Source organism: Canis lupus, chromosome 28, assembly GCF_011100685.1.
Source record: "Canis lupus familiaris isolate Mischka breed German Shepherd chromosome 28, alternate assembly UU_Cfam_GSD_1.0, whole genome shotgun sequence".
Taxonomy (NCBI): Eukaryota; Metazoa; Chordata; class Mammalia; order Carnivora; family Canidae; genus Canis; species Canis lupus.
The window spans coordinates 34,465,426-34,492,735 of NC_049249.1; the positions used below are offsets into that span (position 1 = coordinate 34,465,426).

At 39.8% G+C, this 27,310-nt stretch overlaps 1 protein-coding gene across 1 annotated transcript; it reads left to right on the forward strand.

Annotated features, from left to right (window-relative positions):
• Window positions 1–27,018, forward strand: ABRAXAS2 (abraxas 2, BRISC complex subunit). Its single transcript, XM_038579046.1, has 9 exons — window positions 1–153; window positions 4,098–4,188; window positions 8,247–8,283; window positions 10,436–10,502; window positions 18,968–19,158; window positions 19,997–20,116; window positions 20,626–20,710; window positions 22,199–22,313; window positions 24,830–27,018. The coding sequence occupies exons 1-9, from the start codon at window positions 7–9 to the stop codon at window positions 25,297–25,299; spliced, it is 1,323 nt and encodes a 440-aa protein (XP_038434974.1). The 5' UTR covers window positions 1–6; the 3' UTR covers window positions 25,300–27,018.
• Window positions 27,019–27,310: the final 292 nt, after the last annotated feature.

A 27,310-nucleotide genomic window follows, 5' to 3' on the forward strand; every position in this document is an offset into this window, starting at 1 on the left:
CCCAGGATGCCCAGGGGCGGGGCCGGCCGGAAGGCTGTGTGCCCTCCGCGGGGCATGATGGGGGATTTGGAGATTTCCATCATGGCGGCTTCCATTTCGGGCTACACCTTCAGCGCTGTGTGTTTCCACAGCGCCAACAGCAACGCGGACCACGTAGGTGCCGGGCCCCCCGCCGCGGCCGCTGGAGCTTCCAGCCTTCGTCCCAGGCCGGCGGCCAAGCCGGGACCACCGGCGGCTCGCCGCCCCACCCCCACCCCCACCCCGGGCTCCCGGGCTCCCGGGCTCCCGGGCTCCGGGGCCGGCCGGAGGAGCTGGGGACCCGGCGCTCCTCGGCCCCCGGGATGGGCCCCCTCGCTCAGTGCCTGCCGCCCCCTGGCCCCGCTCCCTCCTGGCAGCGCTGCCTCGGTCGGCCGCCGGCGGTGTCAAGAGCGCCCGCCCCCCTCCCCCTGAGAGTCGGGCTTCTAGACTTGCGGGGGCCCCCGGGGTCCGCAGGGAGCGGGGAGACCGAGCTCCAGTCTCGGCGCCCGGCCCCGCCCGGCGGCCGAGGGGCGCGACGAGGGAAGCCACGGCTGTCACTGTGCATCCTTGTGGGATAACGCCCGCGCGCTTTTCTTCGCCTCCATGGAAAACGGGAGAACGTACGACAGGAGCGTTAGGTGTGGGGTCCGCCTGCGTGCAAGTCGCACCTTCAGCTCCCGGGCGGATGTTCCGAGCCCCGCGGCGCTGGTCGCAGCGACATCGGGAAACGACAGGCCTCCGTAGGAGGGATGGGAGACGCGCAGGCTGCCTGCCCTGCTTCGGGCTCTTTATTGTACGAATCGGCCCTTTAATGTCATTCGCCCCGGATGGAAGTTTCTTTGCGAAACTAGATAATTTTTTTTTTTTTTTTGTCTTTAAGTACATGTCTGATCTGTCCACCAAGCGGAAGAGGTGATTTTTTTTTTTTTTTTTAAGAGATGGGAGTTACTCAAATTCCTTTAGTAAGTGTGGGGGTTTTGTGGTCATCATTACAAAGCAAAATGCAGCACTAGAGAATAAGGAACTGGGTTCGGTTTGATGTCTGCAACCTTAGCTTCCATTAATAAAAACTGATCTATAGGGAGGCCACCCTGCTAGTAAATTGGATGGCATGAAGTCATGGTACTGTTCGCGTCTATAGTGTTGATGGTAGAGAGTAGCGATGGGAATAGGTACAACATAGGTTTCTCTAGGGTTAGCCCGTGTCTCTGGTCACTAAGGCCTTTGATGCTACAGCCAGCTGTTTAAGTAATGTGATGCAGTTCCACAGAAAGGTGGTTTGTGATACTCCCAGCGTCCATGGAAGTATTAAATGTGGTTTCGTTGCCTTTTAACATCTCTAGTTCTTGGAGTAGCTTGTAACATCACAGTTTATGTAAAAGGCAGGGTTACTGTAAGGATAAACAGCTACCTGTTGACAAGTGGGTAGTTTTTCTACAACCTGCAGTGAGATGGTCATGTTACTTAGATTATTATATATTTTTTAAAGATTTATTTATTTATTTATTTATTTATTTATTTATTCATTTATTCATTTATTCATTTATTCATTTATTCATTTATTCATTTATTCATTTATTCATTTATTTATTTATGGCAGAGACACAGGAGTGGGGAGAAGCAGGCTCCATGCAGGGAGCCTGATGTGGGACTCAATCCTGGGACTCCAGGATCGCGCCCTGGGCCAAAGGCAGGCGCTAAACCGCTCAGCCACCCAGGATCCCCTGTTATTATAATTTAATTCAAGAGCTCTTCCTTTAATATCTACACCGTGCCAGGCACGGTGCTAGACCTCATGGAAATTTTCACCACGACAGTAGTTTGCAGGTGTGTTTTGTATGACCACAGCTGGTTATGTTAACCTTCTCACAATTACATATGTGGGATACGTTAATGTCAATATTATATATTTTTAAGTTGAAGCAAAATTTGCTTTTGTAGCATATTCTTTTTTTGTTTTTTTTTTGATCCAGGCAGGAAATTAGTTTAAAACTACTCATTTTGTAGAGTTGGGATTAGCAAGCTTTTTCAAGATAAGTTGATATTTTAGGCTTTGTGAGCCCTTTGGTCTCTGTAGCAACTACTCCATTCTGGTGTTGTACGGAGAAAACAGCAATAGACAATAAGTTAATTAGGGTCATTATTTCCAGTAAAACTTTATTTATGGACTCTGAATTTTATATCATTTTCTTATATCATTTTCACCTGTCGTGAAATATTAATTCCTATTTTTTCAGCCATTTAAAAGTAGAAACTATCCTTAGCTTGTAGACTGTACACTAACAGGCATGAGGCTAGATTTAGCCCACACACCATAGTTTACCTTCTCCTGCTGTAAAGTAACAATGGCTTGGATAATCCAGACCAATAGATAAGAAGTATTCCTTTGTGCTTAGTTTTAGAATGTTTTGCTGTCACTAATAACTTTTTCAAACTGAGGACTATGATAGAGTTGCCAGATAAAATGCAGAACACTCAGTTACATTTGAATTTCAGAAAAATAGGAAATCATTTTTTAGTGTAAATATATCCTAAATATTACATAAAAATTGTTCGTTGTTTATCTGAAATTCAAATTTAACGGTATCCTTTATTTTTATTTTCTAAATTTGGCAGTTTCTAGACTGTGGAACACTAAGGTCTGTAGATATGTTCTTAGAGTGTAAAGTTCTGTAGGAATTAAATAATTATTTTCACTTTAATTTTTATTAACTTGTTACAAAGAGAAAGCTTCTCTTTTGTCATGAGAACTTGTAACTGAAAGACTTTGATAGGATAAAACAAGCTTCTTTAGTCACTTTCTCAAACTAGAAGTCATGAACACTCCTTCAGGTTTGAGAAAGTTTTTTTTAAGGGGGATCTGTATATTACTCAAGTTTGATAATTGCCCTATACATGATGACTTGGAAATTTAGGACACTCCTTCCCCTAAATCCAATGCAAAAGCTATGCTGTAAAGCATCTGTCTCTCCCTCCTCACCCCCACAAATTCCAACTGGGTATCTCTTTAATTGATTTGAAGGGTCAGCCTAGAATAGAAAGGTATATAATACAAGGTGGTTGTTTCAACAGATAGCCCTGGCCAGCATTTATTGAGCACCTCCTATGTATTGGACACTGTGCTAGTTGCTGAGATATAGCAGTGAACAAACACAAAGTCCCTGCTCTCACGGAGCTTATATTTTAGTAGGTGTAGGCGTTTGTTAATGTAAGGATGTAATATGGCAGACAGTGAGAAGACAGAAGAAAACGCAGAGGAGGGACAGAGAGTCTGGCACGCCCTGTTTCTGTTACATCAGCCAGGGAAGGCCTCTCTGATAAGGTGCTGTTAGGGTAAAGAGCCAAATGGAGGGAAGGAGTAAGCCATGTGGCTATCTAGGGAGATTGCAGGCAGCCTATTAGTTCAGCCTCTATAGGGAAGTTACTGAGGCATATAGAGTTAATGTTCTCCAGCTGTGCTTGCGCTGAACATGACAGCAAGTGCTCACACAGTAGGTTATGTGCTATGTAATCCAGGATTTATGGTATACGTTCTCCAAAGGTGTAAAGAAACTGACTTTGGCATTTATTAAGGAAGAACATTCATGTGAGTGATTTATTTGCTGAAATCCTCATTTCCCACAGCCTGTACAAGAGCAATTCGTTGTGCATTGTGTTAACTTCTTTATCCTACTGTCGTTAACAGTGCTTTTAAAACAATGAAATAAATTGTAAGCTGTTTCGAGAAAACAACCTTGGAATATTTCTGCTTCCTGAGCTTTTTTGATATTGGTTATTATACTCAGTAGGATTTAGGAAATGAATTCGCTCTACTTATTTTGTTAAAATCCCAAAAAAACTCTTTTTTTGAAAGGATTAAAATAATTCATTGTGTATGGAATCCTTTTTTCAAGCAATCCAGTTAATAGATACATCTCAGATTGCTTTAGTCTTATTGATTTATAGAGTAGTAGTTTATATGGCAAGCTTAATTTGGATTGTTAAAATTATTATAAAATTATAATGCCCCCAGTTGCTCTTCCAGTAAAAAGGATCATTTTTATTTTTAGTCTGCATCTATTTTCTTTTATTACTTTTAGGAAGGATTTCTGCTGGGAGAGGTAAGACAAGAAGAAACCTTTAGCATCAGTGACTCACAAATCAGCAACACAGAATTTCTGCAAGTAATTGGTGAGTTTATCACTGAGCTTAGAAATACTTTTTCTATATTGATGCTGTTTGTTTTGTTCTTTGGCCCTTAACTGGCTTTAATCTGAAAGATAAAAAGAGTACATAGAAAGCAGCTAAACTCACAATGCAAATCATTTGCCCTGATAACTGGTATGAAATGTTCTATAAGTCAGTGTGAACTTGCAGTTCGTGGCTGTAAGTTTAGGTAGCTTGTAAAGCTATCTCTTATCCACCAACTGGTCTTTTACTGAATCACTGTGTGCTGTCTCGCATGATTGTCTCTTCTGCACCACAGCAAACCCCTAGTTTGCATATTGGGCTGTTCCCCATTGTCATCATCGCCACATACTGTAATGAAAGGTTCTGTTGGGCTGGTACTCCCTGGAGGCACTGAGCAAAGATATTCACATTTGTTTATGTGAGCTATTTGCTAAGTCTACACAGCTTTCTGAAGAACAAACCTAAAAGTCGATTTTGGGGTGATTGCTGGGGAAGACAAAGGAGTATTTTATATATAGATGTATCCACTGTCTTTGTATTAGTGTCTGTCTGTCTCTCTCTCTTTCCCCTTTCCCTTTTGGATCAGTCTTTTTTTTGATAAATAGGGATCAAACTCCTTTCAGTTGCACCTTGAACAAGTCACCAAACAGCAGCATATCCTGAATACTCAGAACACAGCAAGGGACATTTCACTTATGCTGCCACCATTCTCTGTCCATCTGTGTGTGGGGCATGTGCCTGGCATGTGCCAGGCAATGAGAGGAATACCCAGATGCATCCCTATATTCCAGAGGTGTGGAAAGAAATATCAGACAACAGTACAAGATGAGTACTGTAAGAAAGGAATGGAGAAAATCCCGTCAGTTGAAAAAAAAAAAAAGAAAGCTGCTAGTGGGTGAAATCAGTAAAGGTGTCAGGAAGGAGATGAACTTAGGGTCAGTGGGCGGTGTATTCAGGGGAACACAGAGCAAGGAGTGCATGCATAAGGTAACGGAATCTGGCCTATTTCTACGCGATGAAAATACAGAACATGTGAAGGTGAGTGGTTTCTGGTTTGATATATTACTGGAAGGTTAGGTTATGTTGGGGCCACATCATCAATTTCAAGCCTTCTAGTTCTGATAGCTTTCTAGTACATGGATTGGAAGGCCAGGATAAGGATTGAGGTGGGGTTAGGATTGGGGGAAAACAAGAAACAGTTCATTTCCTAAAGGACCTAAGCTATAAAACCCACTCCCCACAGTACTGACTTGTTTATTTTTTTTATTTTTTTTTATTTTTTTTTTTTCAGTACTGACTTGTTAAATAAAGACTTGATATACTGTATACTTCTTTCACTGAGGTTTTTGTTTTTGTTTTGCTTAACTCTTTAAAATCCTAAAATAGATAATTTGGTTTCATTGAACATGTATGTAATTTTATTGTTTGTACTTGGATTTTCAAAACTAATTTGGAATATGAAGGTTAAAATGCCAGGCACAGTTAACTGACAGCAGACCATGCAAAAAAAGCTCTCTTACCCAGCATGATCACAAAAATAGCACTTATGATGAATATTCTATTTATTCTTAAAGAAATAGAATGCTAAAGTAATTCAAATTCTACAGCTTTGTGCACTGTATCTGATTCGTAAACCTTCTAGTTCTTGTAGTAAATATGTTTCCATGGTATTGTAGATACGGAGAAGTACCAATCGATAGGATCCCAGTTAATGCAGTGCCATGACAACCATCTTCTGCCACACAACGTTTAATTTATTAGCTATATCCAGTTCATTGTGTGAAATGATTGTGGATTTCATGGGCAGAGTGTGTTTGCTGGACTAGAAAACTAAATAGTTTTCTTTTAAAAACAAATACATGTTAGAAACATAAACCAGGGGCTTGAAACCTGGGTTGAAAGGCCAAACATTAGGTAAAGTCCCATGAGTAGTATTCCCGACCAGTGGCGTAAAGAAATTTTCTGGCATAGCCTAACCTCCAGAATAAGAAGTTTTAAATAAAACAAATTGACCAGAGTTGTTTTTTGTTGCAAATGTCTGAATCCATGCACAGACACTTTGACCTTTACTACAATAAGGACTTCATATAGAGTGCTGCATTCTGAACGCCAGGTGCCTCGCGTTTTATGTTGACTACATATTAATTTTCAAAGCTGGGCTGACTCACTTTAAGCAGAACTGTCCACCCATAGTTCTAGAAGGAGAGGGAGCAGACAACCACTGGAGAGCTTCCTTAATTAGGTGATACCGCGGCATTTGTTGGAAAGGATAGAAGAGGGAGTAGTGGAATTGTTGTCTCAACCCCTAGGAGAAGCAGAGGGAGGAAGATCGGCCTGCCGGATGAGGATGGGGTAGGGGCGTGGGGGAGACCTTCTAGGGAAATGCCTGTAGAGAGAGATGCCTTATGTACCTGATGACAAGTCTGCCTTTTAGGTGAGCTCTGGAAGCATGGCAGTCTGTAGAATCCCAGGTGAGGCTGCCCTGCTCCTACCTATTTCCAGAGCTCCATGAGCCAGTGTGGCAACCAGCTTTATTCCAATCTACAGCTTTATTGTGTTTGAGGCCTTCACCCCGTTTTCTCCATGGAGTGCTTAGGCATTGCAAAAAGTCTTAGAAAGGTTCAACTTCCTTTAGCAAATGCCACGTGATACCTAGGGCATATCTTTAGTGTGCTTCTTTTTATTTTTTTAATTTTTTTTTTATTTATGATAGTCACAGAGAGAGAGAGAGAGAGAGAGAGAGAGGCAGAGACACAGGCAGAGGGAGAAGCAGGCTCCATGCACCGGGAACCTGATGTGGGATTCGATCCCGGGTCTCCAGGATTGCGCCAAAGGCAGGTGCCAAACCGCTGCGCCACCCAGGGATCCCTTTAGTGTGCTTCTAATCCCAATTATAAATCATGACAAAAGTCTGGTGGTAGATGATAGCAGTGTGTATTTGGAGTTCAGAATTGACTTTCGGGGTTTTCTTAAAATATTTTTTCCTGTAAAGTAGAAGGTGAGTTTTTCTTTTTCCTGAACTCTCTGTAAAGTTTTTGCTACAAATGATCCACATTCTAATTGCTTTACTAATAGTATCGCTGAAATAATGTAATATGCTCTACTGTATTAGTTTTGGTGGTAAAAGAAGGAACAATTTCTGGGTGAGGTTTTCTTATTTGCATCACAGTGTCAAAAGCCATGCCAAGCAATGAATTTGTCTTTCCAGCAGAAGGATTGCATCTGTGAGTGTGTTTTGGCAGCATTGACATCAGTGCAGAAGCTAATGGGCATAGTACCATGGCCCCCAGGGTCGTGGTTTTATTTTAATTGCATTAAAATTGCAGCCTGGAACTCTGCAGCTGTGGCTTTTTAAACAACAGGTGATGAGTCTCTGTCCAGAAGAATGTTATTAATAGGATCGAGTGGTTAATTAGTCTCATGGTCTTACAAAGCAACCCAAATCCTAAGCCCCCTGATGAGCTTGAAGGAATTGTTCACTCTGGTTAATCACAGCAGTCTTTCCAGAAGCCATTAGGATCTGCTTTATAAAGGACATGTTTCCCTTGGTGCTGACCATCTTTGAAAGGGTTAACAGGCCTCCAGAGTTTCTTCCTCCCTTCCCCATCAAAACACCTGGTCCAAGTTGTCCTGAGCCATTAGTGGGTTATTGATGGTAGGGTGGTTAGGCCCTCCTCTCTCCAAGCTGCCCTCATACTGCTTGTCTACTTTGATTAAATGCTTCCAGTTAGCTGTTACTTTTTCCCTCTTACGCTTTATTTAAATAGGTGAGATTAAATGAGGGCACACAAGAGCTGCATGTTCTTGAACAAAAGCTTTCAGATGTGTGCTCATCATGTATGGGCAAATGGAAACAGAACTTGTTCTGCAGTTCTGAGAAAGTGTCCCTGAGTTTAAGTGTTAAGACACACTGCCTTCACTAGTGTACACACAGCACCTATTTAGGAGAGAAAAACTGTCTTTTTATTGTTTGAGGTTTTGGTAAACAAACGGGCTATTTTATACTTGCCTGTATCTTACATGACTAACTAAGCTGTGTTCCTTCTTTCTGATTACAGAAATCCATAATCATCAGCCTTGTTCAAAACTTTTTAGGTAAGCTGTATCCTTCTTTGTCACTTTTAGTCCTTATTAAAAGACTAATTGATTAAAAACTAGTGAATTTAGGCTTGTAGCTGATTGTGGCTATACAGTCATGGGTATAACTGAGGGCATCCAAATTCACTTGTTTATTGAGTGCCCAATGTATGTGTGGCACTATGTCAGGTTTGGGAAAGGGGGAGGGGACAGTATAAATCTTGCTCCCCAGTGGTTTATAGTGAAAGCAGCCTCCCAAGCAAGGGCTTTTCAGCCACAGATCAGGAAGTTAATCAAGGGTCACATATGGATAAGAGAATTTAATGGGTGTTTTTAAGAAGTATATAAAAAATATTCAGTGTTCAACTTTAAAATGTAAGGAAGGAGAACATGGACCTTTCTTTTTGTGTCTATATTAGTGAATACACACTAGTTATACACTAAGACCAACTAAACAACAGCAAGAGAAAGATATGGAAGGAGCCACATTCAGAAGGGCGGGTGAGGGAGACAAGAGCCAGTATCCCCCATCCACCAGACTTCTCCTCAGACAACATTGGAGCCTCTGCCTGCACTATCAGTCCCAGAGCCGTCCACCTGGGCTGGTATGATGATTTCAACTCTTTCTTAAACTTCCCCCTAAGGGCACGGTCTACCTTCCCAGAAGCTAGTACTTCTCTTCCAGAGCTGCCCACACTAGTAGGATTCAACGTTCTGGTCAGCACTCCTTTAACCCCTGCCACAAATTTTGGTGCCTATCTGTGCCTGTTCTATGTCCCCTGCCGCTTTCCCCCTGATCCTTGCCCCATTCCCAGCTGGCCCAAACACCCAGGCCCTTGCACCCAAGAACTCCTGGGGACCCACCTCCCCCTTTTATCCCCCCCACCGCACACTTAACCATTAATTCATTCAGAGGATTGTTCTCATGTAAGATGGCTACCTGTGGACAAAGTCTGAAAGCAGCTGAGATCTTTATCACTTTTAGATTTACATAATTGAAAGAGGAGTGGGAACCAAGACAAGCAGTTCATTTGAGAAAAATCTCAGAGCAAGTGAAATGATTCAGGCCTGGTCCATACATTCACTGTGTTTGGTCCATGAAAGTGTCCGATTTGGTCCTGACTGTGAAGCTCTTCTAGGTGTGCCCTGCCTTCCCTTCTGAGGAATTCCTCAAAAACCTTTCAGTAGAGTTGTACCAGAAGGATTTAACTAAGTTTAAATCATAGACCTATAATTCTTAGAACTGAAAGAAACTTTAGAATTCTTTCTTTTGTGAAAAGGGAAGTGGAGACCACGTAGGTTAAGCGACTTGCCCAAGATTGTACAATGAGAAGCAGAGCTGAGCTGGAGCTGGTATCTCCTGATTCCCAGTTCAGTGGGATTTTTTGTTTTTTGTTTTTTATACTACTTTATGAGGCCTGGGCTTAACTGTGGTGGGAGGAGGAAGGAAGGATGGCATTCCTAAAAGCACACCCAGTGGTAAGAGAGGTCACACATCATTATGCCTGGCCTGCTCACCATAGGATCCTGGTCAGGTAGGTCTATTTGAGGGGCAGACCTGGCTTCCAATCCCAGCTCTTCCATCTACCACCTGTGTTTTGGAGCAAGTCACTTAACCTAGGTATCTTTATCTACAAAAATGGGAATAAAACTTGGGTCGTGTTGTGCTGTATTAATACCTGCTTACCAGCATTGAGGCAAGAATGAAATGAAATAAGATGAGAAAGCATACTGACAAGCCCCTTAAGCATTCAGCAGATGTTCGTTTCCTTTCTGCATTTTTCAGAAAATGAGCTACTGTATCCCCCCCCCCTTTCTAAGTTTCTAAGTAACTGATACTTAGAAACAAGGAAAAGATGTCACAGCCATTGGAAACCACACATTTCCTAATTACTTGGAATCAGCACCTCCCACATTTGGAAGTAATACCTTTTGAATGTAACAGTCTCTTGAGTATTCATTGAGGCAAAAGATATCTATCATCAGTAAAGCATTGACATTGATTTCTCTCTATGGCTGTTGAAGATACGCAGTTATATCTAACTATATCTTGATTATAGGATTCAACTTTTAGGATTCAGTGACCTATAGACACATAAGGCTAAGTGTATTCATGTCAAAATACTATGCAATTTTAATAAAGTATATTTTCTCTTTAAAAAAAAAACAGTTTTTATGACTATGCAAGCAAAGTTAACGAAGAGAGTTTGGACAGGATTCTTAAAGATCGGAGAAAGGTATGTCCTATTTGTTGCCCAGTCTGATTTGGAAATTACTCTTTATCTTATCATCTAAATTTAAAACCAGAAAGGAATGTAAAATAAAACTGTGATTTGATATTAATATAGAGAGTTCTGTTGACTTAGGTAGATTTTAAGGGTAAATTGCAGATGTGAGACAATGTTTATGAGCTATCAATGGAAAAAAATTTAGGTATTTATGATATGATTCCATTATGTAAAAACAGAAGGAAAAACAGGAACTATAGAGAGTTAAAAATAGTTGAGTTGATTCTGGGCGGTTTTATTTTTCTATTTTGTAATTTAAAAAATAATTTTGCAGATATCTTATATCCATGCATTAATTTTATAACCAGGAAAAATAATTCTAGAAAATGTAAGTTGTAATTAAACCATCTTTGGATATGTTACTCTTTCAAGTTCAATTAATGTTGAACATAGATGTTTTTCCAAAAGATCATGTATTTATTATTTCTGTCAACATATGCATATAACATTCTGATTATCTTTGGTCAGCAAGTCTGAATAGAATTGAAAATGAACCAGTTTTATTGCTGCAGCATTGTCTGATGATCTCATTTATAATTTGCTCTGTTGTACCATATGTGTGTTTTGCGGTTTTGCCTTGAAATGTCATTTCCAGAAAAATAGATTTGTTATTAAACCATCCCTCGAGGAAAAAAAGTTATTAAAAGTTTTCAGTTTGTCACATAGAAAACAAAATGCCTTTGTTTAGAAGCCTGTATTATGAAAAAGCTTTTAAAAGATGACTTGTGGAAAAAAAGAACAAGCACTGTGGGACTTGGTGCCCAGGTGTCTGAAGAGGGGCATCAGGAGTAGAGTGCCGTTAAAGTCCTTTCCCATCTATGGCCCACCTCAGTAGTCCTGTCAGTTGGAAAAGCAGAAAGACAAGCGGGTAAGATGAAAGGAAGACTGGGAAGGCTGGAAGAAAGGACAGACAGGTTTGTGGATGATGACAGGCTCAGAAGGTGCTCATTCTCCATAATCTGATCCCATCCCCGACTACCTGGAAAATGGAGTTAAGAGCAGTCACAGGCATCACTGTCCAGCTTTCTTGTTTTCAGTGACTTGCCCAGGAGCATATATTCTAGAATCTCTTGGGAGTCCATCCTTCCTATCCCAGCCACCAACCTCATTCCATTTGGTTTGTTTGTTTGTTTCTTTCTTAAGATTTTATTTATTCACAAGAAACACACAGAGAGAGGCAGAGACAGAAGCAGGCTCCCCATGGGGAGCCTGATGCCCGCATCAGACTCGATCCTGGGACTCTGGGATCATGACCTGAGCCAAAGGCAGATGCTCAACCACTGAGCCACCCAGATGCCCCTCGTTTTTTTTTTTTTTTTTAAGATTTTATTTATTTATTTGAGAGGGAGACAGAGATAGAGACAGCATGAGCTGGGGAGGAGAGGGAGAAGCAGGCTCCCCACTGAGCAGGAGGCCCGACATAGGGCTCAATTCCAGGACCCTGGGATCATGACCTGAGCCAAAGACAGACACTTAACTCACCTGCTACTTAGGTGCCCCTAGTTTCATATTTTAGACAATGAACTTTTCTTATACTTTCTAAAACTGAATGTATTCCATGAAAATTCTTATTGGAGCACAGTTTTCTAGAGCACTCACTGCATGTTAAAAGTAACAATTTTTTTTTAAATAGATGAAAAAATTTTAAATGACAAAAATGAATAAAGAATATGAATAGGAAATGCACAAAAGAAAAAAGAAATCCACAAATGACCAAGAAATAAATGAAAAGATGTTTATCTTCAGTCAGGAAATGCAAACTGAAACAACATGATACTATTTTTTTTTTTACCCATCAGATTAGCAAAAGTGTAAAAGGATTGCTATTACAAAAAAAAAAAAAAAAAAAAAAAAAGATTGCTAATACCCAGCTTTGGTAAGGCTGTGGGAAATGGGGAAGCTGTAGTTGGTGAGAATGTAAGTTAATAACAGTTAGGAGAAGAGTTTTGCAATAACATAATTTTATTATTTTATTTTCTTTATTATTATTATAAGTAATCTCTATGCCCAACGTGGGGCTTAAACTCATGACCTTGAGATCAAGAGTTGCACACTTCACCTACTGAGCCAGCCAGGTGCCTGCAATAACAGAATTTTAAATATGTACTTCCGCCTCTAGGAATCTGGCCCGAGTAAACATTTGCATCTGGGCACAAAGATATGAAAAGCTAGTGTTAGTGAATAGTTTTAAGTCTTCGCCAGGCCACATTCTAAGCACTTTCCAGGTGTGGGAAATAGGAGGTAAATTGCTGTTCTTACCATCCCCATTTTATAACAGAGGCGGCAAGGGTGAGTAAATTGCTGAAGGTTGCCAGCAAATAATGATGGAGTCCAAGCTTAAACCCAGCAGTCTGGCCTCCGAACCCAGCGTACAAGGATGTTTTGTTGCATCTTTGCTTAATAGCGAGAATTTTGAAAGCAATCTTAATGTCCACAAGTGGGAAGCGGTCAGGTAAGGTATGCTGGCACTTCTGAACTGTGGTATGTGAGGCAGACCTTAAAAAGAATGAGGGAAGTTCTTGTGTAATGACCTAGAAGGATCTCAAAGTTGTGTTACATGAAAAAAGCAGTGTTATAATTTGAGCCTTTTTATGTAATAACAAAAATCAGAACGAGTATTTAGATGTACAGGAAAAGATCTGGAAGGAAGGCAACCAAACTTAAAAATGTTTAATTTGGGAAGGGGAGTGGGGAGATGCAGCTGATGAAGGGGGACTTTATGTGGCAAGTTTTTTGTAACAATGTTTTATAATTGAAAATAAGTTGGAAAAGAAGAACTCTACCAGGTAGTTTTTTCAGCAGTAGATAAAGACACATTTCTAAATTAATTTGGAGGTTTAAAAATCAGATTTGCTGGGGAGGGCTTGTTGGCTCAGTTAGTAGAACATGCAACTCTTGATCTCTGGGTTGTGAGTTCAAGCGTCACATTGGGCGTGGAGCTTACCGAAAAAAAAAAATTAAATGAGCCCTCTGCTTCATATTCTCTCCCTTTCCCACTGCCTACCCCCCATCTACTCACTCATATGCTCTCTCTCTCAAGTAAATAAATAAAATCTTGAAAAAATAATAAAATTTTAAAAAATTGGATTTGCTGTTTTTGATCTGTAGTATACCAGCCATAGGTTGTTAGCTGGAGTTAACTTTGCAGTTCCTGAGACTAAGATTCTAAAAAAAATTAAAAGTTTATCTATAATTTTGATGTTCTAGAATTTTGTACTAGAACAATTATTCATGTTTCCCTTTGCAATTAAAAATACGAGTTTTGGGGATCCCTGGGTGGCGCAGCAGTTTAGCGACTGCCTTTGGCCCAGGGCGCGATCCTGGAGACCCGGGATCGAATCCCACGTCAGGCTCCCGGTGCATGGAGCCTGCTTCTCCCTCTGCCTATGTCTCTGCCTCTCTCTCTCTCTCTCTGTGTGTGACTATCATAAATAAATAAAAATTTAAAAAAAAACAAACGAGTTTTTGGGGATGCCTAGGTGGCTCAGTGGTTGAGTGTCTGCCTTTGGCTCAGGTTGTGATCCTTGGGTCCTGGAATCAAGTCCTGTATCGGGCTTCCTGAGGAGAGCCTCTCTCTCTATTTGCCTATGTCTGTGCCTCTCTTTATGTGTCTCTTAGGAACAAATAAATAAGATCTTTAAAAGAAATACATGAGTTTTTTGCTTCCATTTACTTGGAAATTATATTTTCCATGGAATTGTTAATATTTCATTGTATTTCCTATGGAATTTTTTTTTTTAAAAGATTTTATTTATTTATTCATAGAGACACAGATAGAGAATGAGAGGCAGAGACACAGGCAGAGGGAGAAGTAGGCTCCATGCAGAGAGCCCGACGTGGGACTGGCTGGATCCAGGGTCTCCAGGATCATGCCCTGGGCTGCAGGTGGCGCTAAACCGCTGCGCCACCGGGGCTGCCCTCCTATGGAATTTTATAATTCTATGAACTCTTTAGGGATTCTTTTCAAAAATCCAAATTTCTAGTACAAAAGCAAAGATGACACATAATATTTGGCGACTGAAAAGCTTTATAGTTGATTCTAGTTTGGTTTTTTCCCTCCCAGGAAACATAGAAAATTGCGTCACCACCTCAAAAGGGTTATTGTACTATCTACAAAGGTACATCTAAAAGATTAGGCTTAGGGGCACCTGGTTAAGCGTTGGACTCTTGATCCCAGCTCAGGTCTTGATCTCTGGGTTGTGAGTTCAAGCCCTGTGTTGAGCTCTACACTGGGTATGGCGACTACTTAAAATGAAATAAAATATTAGGCTTAAAAATACATGGGTACTTTTAAACAATGTCTAACATGTAGAAAGTATTTTTCTATTTAATCAATATTAACTTTTTAAGAAAATGCTGGTAGAAACTCTTAAAAAATTGACTCTGGTTGTCAGGCTTCAAATCTAATATCGAAAAATTCTAAGAATTGGGGTACCTGGCTATCTCATTCAGAAGAGTGTGTGACTCTAGATCTCAGGGTCGTGAGTTTGAGCACCGCTTTGGGTGTAGAGATTACCTAAATAAAACTTTTAAAAAAAGGAAAGAAAAAAAAGTACAAGAACTGAACAAAAGTTTAATAAGTTGAATTCATATAAAAATAAATACATAGTAATTTTAAAAGTCCTCTGGGTGCTAGAATTATCCATTAAAAAATACAAGCTAGTAAAGATTTTTGTCACAGTAGTAAGTAAATACATAAAGCGTATTAGAACTATGTTTATTAAAATGTATGTGGCTCTCAAATACAGAGAGAGAACTAGGCTCCATGCAGGAAGCCTAGTGTGGGACTCGATCCCAAGACTCCGGGATCACACCCTGAGCCGAAGGCAGACGCTCAACCACTGAGCTACCCAGGTGTCCCTGTATTACATTTTTTATTTCAGCTTTACTGAGGTACAATTGACATATAAAAACTGTAAGATATTTAAAGTGTACATTGTGTTAATTTGATATTGTGAAATGATATTGTTAATTTGATATATATTGTGAAATGATTCATTATGATTTCCCCACTGTGAAAGGATAAACGATGGTATTTTAATCTAAACATTTCATTAAATGAAGGTAAATGTTCAGAGGGCGCCTTTTTTCCCCTCCATCTTTACATGTAGAGGGGCTTCAACTGGAGCTTTGGTTTTCAAAGTGTGGTCCCTGGACCAGCAGCGTCAGCATCACCTGGAAATTTGTTAGAATCTACTCTTCACTTTGTAATGGCCACAATCATGTGACCCGTTTGGAATTATAAAGTTACCATTGTACAGTAGAAAGGACAGGCAGACAGGCTATTACTCATTAACTCAGTGACTTTGGACAAAACATCTCTTTTATAAGATTTACACAATCAGAAATGTTTGGGTTTTCTTTTTATTTAAAAAATTTCAGGGGGTGGCCTTGCTGGCTTAGTGGCAGAGCATGAAACTTTTGACATAGGGGTTATAAGTTCAAGCCTCACATTGGATGTAGAGATTACTTACAAAATAAAATCTTAAAAAAATAAAAATTAAAAAAATAAAGAATATCAGAATTAATTGCTTTAATGTAATTGGAAGTTATGGTTTATGTTCAGTAATACTCCATGAAGACAGGAACTGTTTCTTTGTTCCCTGCAATTCCTTGCATGGGATGTGAACCCAGTGGAAAAAACATTCCTTACTTCCCAAGGTTGTGATAATTTTTTTTTTCTAAGTTTGTTTTCTAGATTAACAGTTTTCTTCTTTTTTTTAAAGATTTTATTTATTTATTCATGAGAGGCAGAGAGAGAAGCAGGCTCCCTCTGGGAGCCTGATGTGGGACTTGATCCCGGAAATTCGGGATCAGGACCTGACCCAAAGGCAGATGCTCAACCACTGAGCCGCCCAAGCGTCCCCCAAGGTTGTAACAAGTAGTAAAATATTTGTCATATAACTATCTGGGGGCCTGGCACAGGGGCTCAGCAAAGATTGGTTCACTTCCTTCCTACGTGAAAGTACCAAAACATAATCTAAATTTACTGTTAATTAATTAATTTTTATTTAATTACTTTTTAGAAAGATTTATGTATTTATTAGAGAGCACGAGTGAGAGGGGCAGAGGGAGAAAGAAAGTCAAGCAGACTCTGTGCTGAGTGCAGAGCCCAATGCAGGACTTGACCCCAGAGCTCTGAGATCATGACCTGAGCCAAAATCAAGATTCAGACACTTAGCTGACTGTGCCACCTAGGCACCCCTTAATTTACTGTTAATTTAAAGACACTATCAATATTAAGCTACCTTTACTTCTTAAAAACAGGATTTTCACTTAAAAAGTATGTTTTACAGAAAGAATATGTAAAGATTGTTTCTCTGACAAAGAGTTAATTGTCTCTTCAACAGAGATTTTCAAACTTAAGTGTGTACAAGAAAAAACTCAAGGAACTTATCTTAAATTCAGATTCCTGGTTCTACCCTTGGACATTCTAATTCTGCAGGTTTGAGTGACCCCAATAGTAAGTTCTCAGATGTCCAGCAGATCACATTATAAGAGATGTTCTTCCAGAAAGCATATCAGTTTAATTCACTTAGACAGTTTAGTTATCCTATAGTTAGAGCTGATGAAGCTTAACTTCTTACATCATTGTATTGAGGTATAATTGACATACAATAAACTGCACATATTTACAGTATATACTTCAGTAAGTTTTGAAATATCCGTAAACCCATGAAACCTCAACATAATAAGATAACGTATCCTTGCAAATCTTCTTGTGCCCTTTTAATATATATATATTATTCAAGTATAACTAATATACAGTGTTAATATTAGCTTCAGATGTATAATATAATTCAGCAGTTCTGTATTCATTGCTCATCATGATAAGTGTACTCTTAATTTCCTTCACCTGTTTCACCCATCCCCCCCTTCACTTCCCCTCTGGCAGTGACCAGTTCTCTGTATTTAAAAGTCTGTTTTTTTGTTTGTCTCTTTTTTTCTTTCTTCATTTTTTCTTAAATTCCACATATGAGTAAAAGCACGTAGCGTTTGTTTTTCTCTTACAGACTTCTTTCATTTAGCATTAAACTCTCTAGATCTATCCATGTTGCAAATAGTAGGATTTCATTCTTTTTTCTGGCTAATATTGCAATGTGTATATACACACCACTGCTTTATCCATTCATCTATCAATGGACATTTGGGCTGCTTCCATACTTCAGCTATTGTAGGTAATGCTGCAATAGACAATAAGTATGAGCGTATCTCTTCAAATTCATGTTCTTGTATTTTTTTTTTCCCACACAGAGAAACAGATTTTATTTATTTATTCATGAGAGACACAGAGAGAGGGGCAGAGACATAGACAGAGGGAGAAGCAGGCTCCTCACAAGGAGCCCGATGTGGGGCTTGATCCCAGGACTCCGGGATCATGCCCTGAGCCAAAGGCAGATGCTCAACCACTGAGCCACCCAGTTGCCCCAAGTTCTTGTATATTTTGGGTAATTACCCAATAGTGGGATTGCTGGATCATATGGTAATTCTATTTTTAATTTTCTGAGAAACCTCCATACAGTCTTCTACAGTAACTATACCAGTTTGCATTCCCACCAACAGTGTGAACAAAGGGTTCCTTTTGGACTTGTTTCTTGTGTGGTTTTTTTTTTTTTTTTTTTTTTTTTAGCTATCCTGACAGGTGTGAGATGATAGCTCATTGTGGTTTTGATTTATATTTCCCTGATGATGAGTGATGTCGAGCATCCTTTCATATGTCTTTGGCAAAATATCTATTCATGTCCTCTGCCTATTTTTTAAATTTCTTTTTGTTTGTTTGTTTTTTGGTGTTGAGTCGTTTGAGTTCTTTACATATTTTGTATAGTAACCCCTTATTGGTTATGTCATTTGCAAATATCTTCTCCCATTCAGCAGGTTGTCTTTTAGTTTTGTTTTCTTTGCTGTGCAGCTTTTTATTTTTATTTTTATTATTTTTTTAAGATTTTATTTATTTATTCATGAGAGACACAGAGAGAGAGAGGCAGAGACACAGGCAGAGGAAGAAGCAGGCTCCCCGCAAGGAGCGCAATGCGGGACTTGATCCCGGCACTCCAAGATCACGCCCTGAGCCTAATGTAGACACTCAACCACTGAGCCACCCAGGTGTCCCTGCAAGTTTTTTATTTTGATGCAGTCCCAATAGTTTATCGTTGCTTTGGTTCCCTTGCTAAAGGAAACCTATCTAGGAAAATGTTTCTGTGGTTGATGTCAAAAGATTATTGCCTGTGTTTCCTTCTAGGAATTTTGTTTATTCATTCACTTGTTAATGAACAGTTGGGGTTTTTTTAGTTTTGAGCTATTGCATGTAAAGCTGCTACGAAACATGTGTACAAGTGTTTGTATGGATACCTTCAGAATTAAATTCTTAAGATTTCACGCAACTTTTCATCCTTTTCCTTCTGTTTTTATTGTAGAAAGTTATTGGGTGGTACAGATTCCGGCGAAATACACAGCAGCAGATGTCATACAGAGAGCAGGTTATCCATAAGCAGCTCACTCGCATCCTTGGGGTGCCCGACCTCGTCTTCCTTCTTTTCAGCTTCATCTCCACCGCCAACAATTCCACTCATGCTTTAGAATATGTTCTCTTTAGACCAAATCGAAGGTAAAGAAAGAGTTCCTAAAAAAAAAAAAAAAAAAAAAAAGAAAGAGTTCCTAATAGACTCAAATAGTAAAGATGTTGGTACCTGTAATTGGTTTATAACTTTGAGAATGTGCATTTTATGACATCTTTAAAGAAAAGCTTTTATAATTCTCCTTCAGCTAGTTTTCTTTGTAGTGAGGGAAGGTATTTTCCTGTCAGTTGTATAAATTAAAATTGTTTTTGAATCAAGAAGCATTAGCAAGATATGTTAATTATGCATAAATTCTTACAGGAATAAACAGCTGGAAATCATCATTTGCTTCTCCATAATCCATTATGTAGAAATACAGTTTTACTGCTTCTGGAAGTCTATAATTTTAAAACCGATTTCAAAGACAGAATTATAAAATTGATCCACCTGCTGGTTAATGAGGGTTTTGCATTGTGAACTTGTGAAAGCAAAAAAAAAAAAAAAAAAGATTATGATGTCTATCTATAAATAGTAGAAAGATTTCCTTCTGGAAATTCACTTGTAGACTATATTATGTTGACATCAATGAAAACAAATTGTTAAATAGCCATTCACAAGGTTTCATTAATTAATCAATCAGTGGGTATTTTCCTGAACTTGTACAACCTCCTTAGCACTGCTGGTTGCTATGGGGACATGACCTCTGCTCTCCAGGAGTTTACAGTTGAGTTTCTACTAACTCGGGCATCCTGGGGTTGTCTGTGCAAGCAGGTGCGGCACCATGAGACCTATTAGTTCACCAGTGTAGAGACTTCAGCTCCTACTGCCAAGACCCACGGATCAGGATGAGCAGCGCCTTTAACATGATCTCTCTTGATCCTCCTGCAGGTATAATCAAAGGATATCCCTTGCTATCCCCAATCTAGGCAATACTAGCCAGCAGGAGTATAAAGTATCTTCAGTGCCAAATACTTCTCAGAGTTACGCCAAAGTTATCAAAGAGCATGGGTGAGTTGAAAGTGAAATGAAAATGTCTTCCTGTCTTTTGTGAACAGTATTTAACAGATTTATGGAGACATGTGAAATCAAGTTTGATGTGATTTAAACTGAAAAATGTAGTCAGGCTATCCTCCAGACCACCACCCCTGTATGTCAGAATTTTATGCTTATCAAAAATTTAGTTTATTTTTACCAATAATCTTTTTTTTTTTAACACTGCTGCAATTTTTTTTTTTTGATATAAAAGTTTGGACAGAATCTGTATATTTCCAAAGTTCCAAAAGCTAAATGTGGCCACTGAAAAATGTGTAACTTTTTATTATTTTTTAAGTTATCTTGGTCACAGGGGTTCTTTTCTATTTGTCTTCTGTACATCTAGTAGTGTGGGCATTGTTGCTGAGACAGTCATTTGGAGTTGCAGCCTTTACATAGTAGATCAAGGTGGAAGTGATGGGAAAATGCCTTCCAGGTTCCTAGCAGTTATAATAATTTTGTGACATCTTTTTCCTGTCTTCCAGTACTGACTTTTTTGACAAGGATGGAGTCATGAAAGACATCAGGGCGATTTATCAGGTTTATAACGCACTTCAGGAGAAAGTGCAGGTAACTGATTTACCTAGTAGTTTTCACCTTATTTATAATGCCCACGTGCTTTTAATTCTACTTTAATTCTTAATAATCTCTCAGCTGACAAATGAATCATGATCCAAGCGTCAGAATATGCTTTCCCAAACTAATCTCAGATGTGCAGGCTAGTTCACATGCCAGCCTACAAAAGGCCATCTCCTTATGTGCCTGAAGTAGAGTCTGAAGTACTGCGTTAGTATTACTATTCTAAATACTCGTGACCCCATTTATAACAGTTTTCTTTTGGGAAATCTATTCTGAGTTTAAAGGATTGCTAAGAACCCAGCTGTCTCCATCAGTACACTCGGAGGTGAGACTGCATCAGAGGGCACCGCTAACCGGTACAGCCCTGCTCCTTCGCTCTGGGTCACTCGCTTTGCCCACAGCTGCTTCCATCGAGTGGGAGGATCGCAGTGGAGCCTGTTCATTCCTAGGCATTCATGCAACAAATATTTATGGAAACATCTCCTGCCAGCCACTTACTGAGCTAGGTGCTAACAGTACTTTCCCACGATCTTTTCATCATCCCCAGTGTGTTCTTAGGAGTAATTTGCCCTAAACCATAAAAACAAAAGAGGCTTTGAGAACAAGAAGGAGAGTGGTAGAGCTGAAGACGCTCTCCCAGGCCTGGAGAAAGCCTAGCTTTGAGGAAGAAGTCCCAAGGAATAGAGAAGGGAATTTAGGCAGCTGCTGAAAAAGAAGAAAGCAGAATGATTAGCCTGGGGCTAAAGAAGAAAGCATACAATAGGCAGTTTCCAGTGTCCATGGTCCCGACCAGGTCACGGCCCACTTAGCAGGATAGGGAACTTGAAACAGGCAAACTGGTGACTGGCCTACTTTCCAGCTGTTTCTGGGATTTCTGCTATGGAAAGAACGTGCAGTAAAAAACAGCTTTTTGTCCTAAATTCGTGACCATGCTCTTTTCAGATTATCGGCACTGTCTAGCGGACTTCAAAGTGGCTGTTCTGCATTTCACTGCCAAATGAATAAGGCCCACTTTGCAAACACCAGTTGAAACTTACTTTCTTTTCCACTCTCCCTACTTATAAATATTTTCTGTTAGATCTATTTGTGACATCTGATTTTTGATTGTTGGTTATAAAGTTGAAAGCTTCTCATTCCTGTCTTTCGTTCATCCTTTGTGTGGTAGACTGGTATCAAAAATCCTTTTTTCATTTTAATAAAAAATGAATAATCAAGGGCAAAAATTAAATATTTCCAATTTGCCCTAACTTTTCAAGAATTTATAGGCTAAATAGCATAATCATCTTAACAATATTAAGAACGCAAGTCAGTGAACAACAATACTGGTCCCTTGGACCTTCATGATTTTGTTCTACTTTGTGTCTTTTTAACTTGATAAAGCATTTGGGCTCTTCCTAGGGTCGCAATCAGTGTTATCTTCATGGAATGCTTTGTGCTTGGATTTGAAACTAATTGTTCCTGTTGTCATTTTTCCCTCAGGCAGTGTGTGCAGATGTAGAAAAGAGTGAGCGAGTTGTTGAATCTTGTCAGGCAGAAGTGAACAAATTAAGAAGACAAATCACTCAGAGGAAAAACGAAAAGGAACAAGAAAGAAGTGAGTTTCCTATTAATTTCACCATTTGATACCAGGGAAACCTCTTGTTGCAAACATCAAGCCATAGGATGAATCACAGCAATCCTTCTACATTTGTCAAGCTCCACATGAGGCTGTTTGTGAAAGAACATTCACTTGTACTTCCAGAAGAGAAGTACTTTCAAGTATCTGGAACTAGAAGAAAAAGAAGATAAAAGTAGAAAGGCTAAAGCAAGTTAAAGTAAATCCCAAGAAGTGTGTGCTGCAGACCTGTGCGTGTGTTGACTACGGTTACCTGTTTACAGGAGCTGTGGTTTTTCTTACGGAGTTAATCCTGGCAAACCTAAGCGTGTAGGGACTGTGTCCTGTGTTCCTCACATAGCAACATAAAGGAATTACCTAGTATCCTTTTCACTTCATATTTGATTCATAAGGTCACAACAAAGGCTTTGAATGTCTGGTTTTTGGTAGCTATGGATGAATGGATACAATTAAGCTAAGGAACCAGCTGCTTGAATGAGAATAAGGCCCAAGAATCTATTGATTCCAGCATGGAAACAGACCTGTTTGCTATAATACCACCAGACTTAACATTTGTACATTAAATTTATAACCTTTCTAATTTAATAAGAATACTTGGAAACCAATTAAAATATAATTCATATTTCCGAGTAAATGATATCTGATTCATTTTTAGTGTTATATTTTTGAGAAATAATCAGAAATGCAGACAGATTTAAGTCCAAGAATATTAGTCACGACTTTATAATTCTAAAGTCTGAGAAACAATCTATTGGAGTAGTTGAATAAATAGCAGTAGAATAGTTGAATAAATTATGGCCTGTCTTTCTTTTTTTTTTTTTTTTTTAAGATTTTATTTATTTATTTGAGAACAAAAGCCAGAGGGAGAGTAAGAGCACAGAGGGAGAGGGAGAAGCCAACTGTCTGTTGAGCAGGGAGCCTGACATGGGGCTCGATCTCAGGACCCTGGGTTATGACCTGAGCCGAAGGCAGCTGCGTAACCCACTAAGCCACTCAGTTGCCCCAAATTATGGCATATCTATATGGTGGAATATTGTACAGCCATTGAAGTGAATTTTTTTTTAATTTTTATTTATTTATGATAGTCACACAGAGAGAGAGAGAGAGAGAGGCAGAGACATAGGCAGAGGGAGAAGCAGGCTCCATGCACCGGGAGCCCGACGTGGGATCTGGGTCTTCAGGATCACGCCCCGGGCCAAAGGCAGGCGCTAAACCGCTGCGCCACCCAGGGATCCCTGAAGCGAATTTTTAATGATGTGGGATAATGCTGAGTATGTAACCTTAAGTGGAAACAGCAGGATAATAAAATGGCCTAAACATATAATCTCAGCTGTATTTAAAATACACACACACACACACACACACACACACACACACAAGGCTGGATAATAAAACTGGAATTCACAAAAGGGGGGAGGGGCTGACATCTAAAATTTAGATCTTTTTTTTTTAAAGACTTTTTTTTAATTTTTATTTTTAATTTTTTTTTTTTTTTTTTATTTTATGATAGTCACAGAGAGAGAGAGAGGCAGAGACATAGGCAGAGGGAGAAGCAGGCTCCATGCACCGGGAGCCCGATGTGGGATTGGATCCCGGGTCTCCAGGATCGCGCCCTGGGCCAAAGGCAGGCGCCAAACTGCTGTGCCACCCAGGGATCCCTAAAATTTACATCTTTTAACCCCAAATCTTGTCCTCTTTACACCAAACGTCTAAGTGTTATCTGGGTGATAGAATTATGGATGATTTTCCTTGTTCTTTTCTAAATTCTGTACCAGTATTTTTCAGAGCTGGGGACTCAGATATCTGAGTCCAGATATACCCTGGACTATACCAGAGTATGCATAAAAATGTGCCATATCGGGCGCCTGGCTGGCTCTTGATCTCAGGATTGTGAGTTCGAGACCCACGTTGAGTATAGAGCTTACATTAAAAAGAGAGAGAAAGGGTCCCTGGATGGCTTAGTTGGTCAAGTGTCTGCCTTCGGCTCAGGTCTTGATCCCAGGTTACCATCTTAAAAAGGTGCTATATTTATGGCTTGGAACCTAGAAAATGGCCATCTAATACAGGGCTTTTAAACTTTTAAGGATTGTTTATTTCATCCTTCCATCCCCACAGTCTGAGAGCACAGTGAGCAATGGGGGAGGGAGATAGCACAGGACCTGCAGTTAAAAGACCTGCGTGTGAGTATCAGGGCTCCACTTCTAGCCACTCCCTTAGTGAAGTCACTTCACCTTTCTGAACTCTGGTTTCTTTGCCTAATAATTTGGAAGCAATGATATTAATGATGATGACAATACTTCAGAAGGTTTTCTGAAGCTTAAATGAATGTATAGCAACAGGATTTGTAAATTATGAAGTACTATGCAAATGTCAGATAATTAAGAGTCGTCATCAGTTGCCATTTCCCAGAACATTCAGGTTGACCATGTAATGCATTGAGATGCAAAGCTGTGAAAAAGAGAAAATGTTATAGTTTTCTTTCTGTTTTTGTCCAGGATTGCAGCAGGCGATGATCAGCAGACAGGTGCCATCTGAAAGTTTGGGGCCAGCGTTCAGCCCTCGGATGCCCTATTCTGGGCTTGCTGCTGAAGGTAGAAGTACACTTGGAGATGCAGAGGCCTCTGATCCTCCTCCCCCTTATTCTGATTTTCACCCAAACAATCAAGAAAGTACTTTGAGCCATTCTCGCATGGAAACCAGTGTCTTTATGCCTCGACCTCAAGCCGTGGGTTCTTCCAATTTTGCTTCCACCAGTGCTGGACTGAAGTATCCTGGAAGTGGCACAGACCTTCCTCCTTCCCAAAGAGCAGCTGGAGACAGCATTGAGGAATCAGATGACAGTGATTATGAAAATTTGATTGACCCCACAGAACCCTCTAACAGTGAATACTCCCATTCGAGGGATTCTCGACCCATGACACATCCCGACGGGGGCTCCAGGAACACTCAGACCTCCCAGATTTAGCTGAACAAAGAAACTCTCCACTTAGCACTGTTTTTCTTAATTGCTTATTGAGAGAGTTTTTTGAGGACTTAATCTGGGGGGAGAACTGCTTTCTCAGACCCCTGGCCACCCAACAGGAGGGTCCTCGGGCACAGAACTGGTAGGAGCCTCATGTCGCTGGTTCTCACCTGCAGACACAGTGTGCAGATTTCATGACAGAATCATTAAGATAATCAAATTGTCCTAATTCTGGTGCGATTCATGGATGTACTGGTAAATTTAGGCAAAGTGAAACTTATCAACATAGTTTCTGTTCTTTAAAATAAATTGGAAATTAGAGACTAAGCACAATTAGTCTATAAATGTTCTATAAATCAAAAACTTACCTCTTGCACTATCATGCCTTGAAATTTACTTTTTCAAAGGGAAACGAGTTTAGCAGCAGCCTTCAAAGAACCTTTCTATGATGAGCCAAATTCATCTTTGCCAGAAAGAAATTTTGATAATTCCAAGAAGCCTGATTGGAACAAATCGGATGTACCTTCTCTTGTCTGCATGACTTTGTGAGATCAAAAGAGAGGGCTTTGTTTCAACTTTTTTCTACTAGCCTGATATATATTGTCACTTAAAATGGTTGCCTTTAAAAAAAAAAAGTAGAAATACTAATTACCAGTAAGTAATCATCCAAATAAGTATGTCATAAAATAAATTACTTATTTTTCTTTTGGGGAATTACCGTGACTGCTATGTTGCACTAGCCACGTTTATGGTCTCTGTTCTGGAGTCTTAAAGATGAAGGACACACAGCAGTGGATTAGAGAAGAGAGTTATGCTCCAGACCTGGGTTTTATGATGAACAGATTCCAGACACTGGATTTAGCTGAGTTCATACATAAGGGAAATAATTCATTTAGCTCTTCTGACAAATCCTAGTATTAGTTTTACTTGTGGAGGAAAACACGTTTAATAAACTGTTTGGGAATCTTGGTGAATAAAGATTCATTTTAAATCTGAATAACCATACTTATTTTTTTTTTAATTGCTGTTTGGAGGATAGAGGCGGAATGTGTAGAGACTTTCTGTTGGGATGCACTTATATTTTTATTTAATTACTGCTTGTTTTCTAGTTTTGCCCAGAATGTGTGAAACCACTAAAGACATTCGTGAGCACGTTAGGCTTCTGGTTTGGAAATGACGAGACCCACCGTATGTGATGAGGTCAGCCCACGAAGTTATAACGCTTTGGGAAATCATAACTGCCTTTCCTTTGAATTAGCTAAAACCTGTGAGAATAAGGAAGGTGTCAAATAGGCTTCAAATCCGGGTTCTGAAAAAGTAGTTTCATTTTGTTGGAGAGAAGTTTACTCCCTGAGCTTCAGTATCAATATGAAATTACACAGTGTAGACTGAAATATTAAAACTGCCGTTCTTCAGAGAGCCACGCTGTGGGGTCTGTGTTTTCCTGCTCTCATGGTTTTGTTGGCCTTACACCACTGCCATTGGATTTGAAACGTTGCAGACCACTTTATCTGCAAACGCGTTGCGGTTTTTATCAGCTCCCTTCTAGCGGCTTCAGCGCCAGTGTGAATTTATTATTTTTTTTTAAGTGCCATTGCCATCTCCTCTGTTCAGATTTTGACATTCAGGAAAATATCTTTATTTTTATGCCATACTGAAACCTACAATGTATATCTGACAAAGCAGTTCAATGTGACAATAAAAACCTATTTAATCACGGTACCATTGTTTTTCATGTTTGCGTGCCCAGAAAGGCCTCGTCTCGGTGTAGTCATTCCGGCCACTCTCAGGAGACTTACTACAGTGTCGTAATGGTCACGAAAACTCACCAGCACCCAGAGTTTGGGTAAGGATGGTTTCGGGGGAAATCTGAGAACACAAGTTCCTAAGATGTTTCTGTTGGTTTCAAGGAGTGTGTATTGGGTGTCAGTTGAGTACAACACCAAGTCTTAGTCCCCCAAAGGCACCTTTCACGTAAGGACTGATCTTGTTTGAAGAGACTGCTCAGCCTGAG

What these genes read in the sequence shown, in the direction of transcription:
- ABRAXAS2 (XM_038579046.1), top strand. Translation starts at nt 7, where the DNA reads ATGCCCAGGGGCGGGGCCGGCCGGAAGGCTGTGTGCCCTCCGCGGGGC. An exon ending in AAAGTTATCAAAGAGCATGG is followed by an intron (nt 20,117 to 20,625) that starts GTGAGTTGAAAG and finishes CCTGTCTTCCAG; the next exon opens with TACTGACTTTTTTGACAAGG. An exon ending in CGAAAAGGAACAAGAAAGAA is followed by an intron (nt 22,314 to 24,829) that starts GTGAGTTTCCTA and finishes GTTTTTGTCCAG; the next exon opens with GATTGCAGCAGGCGATGATC.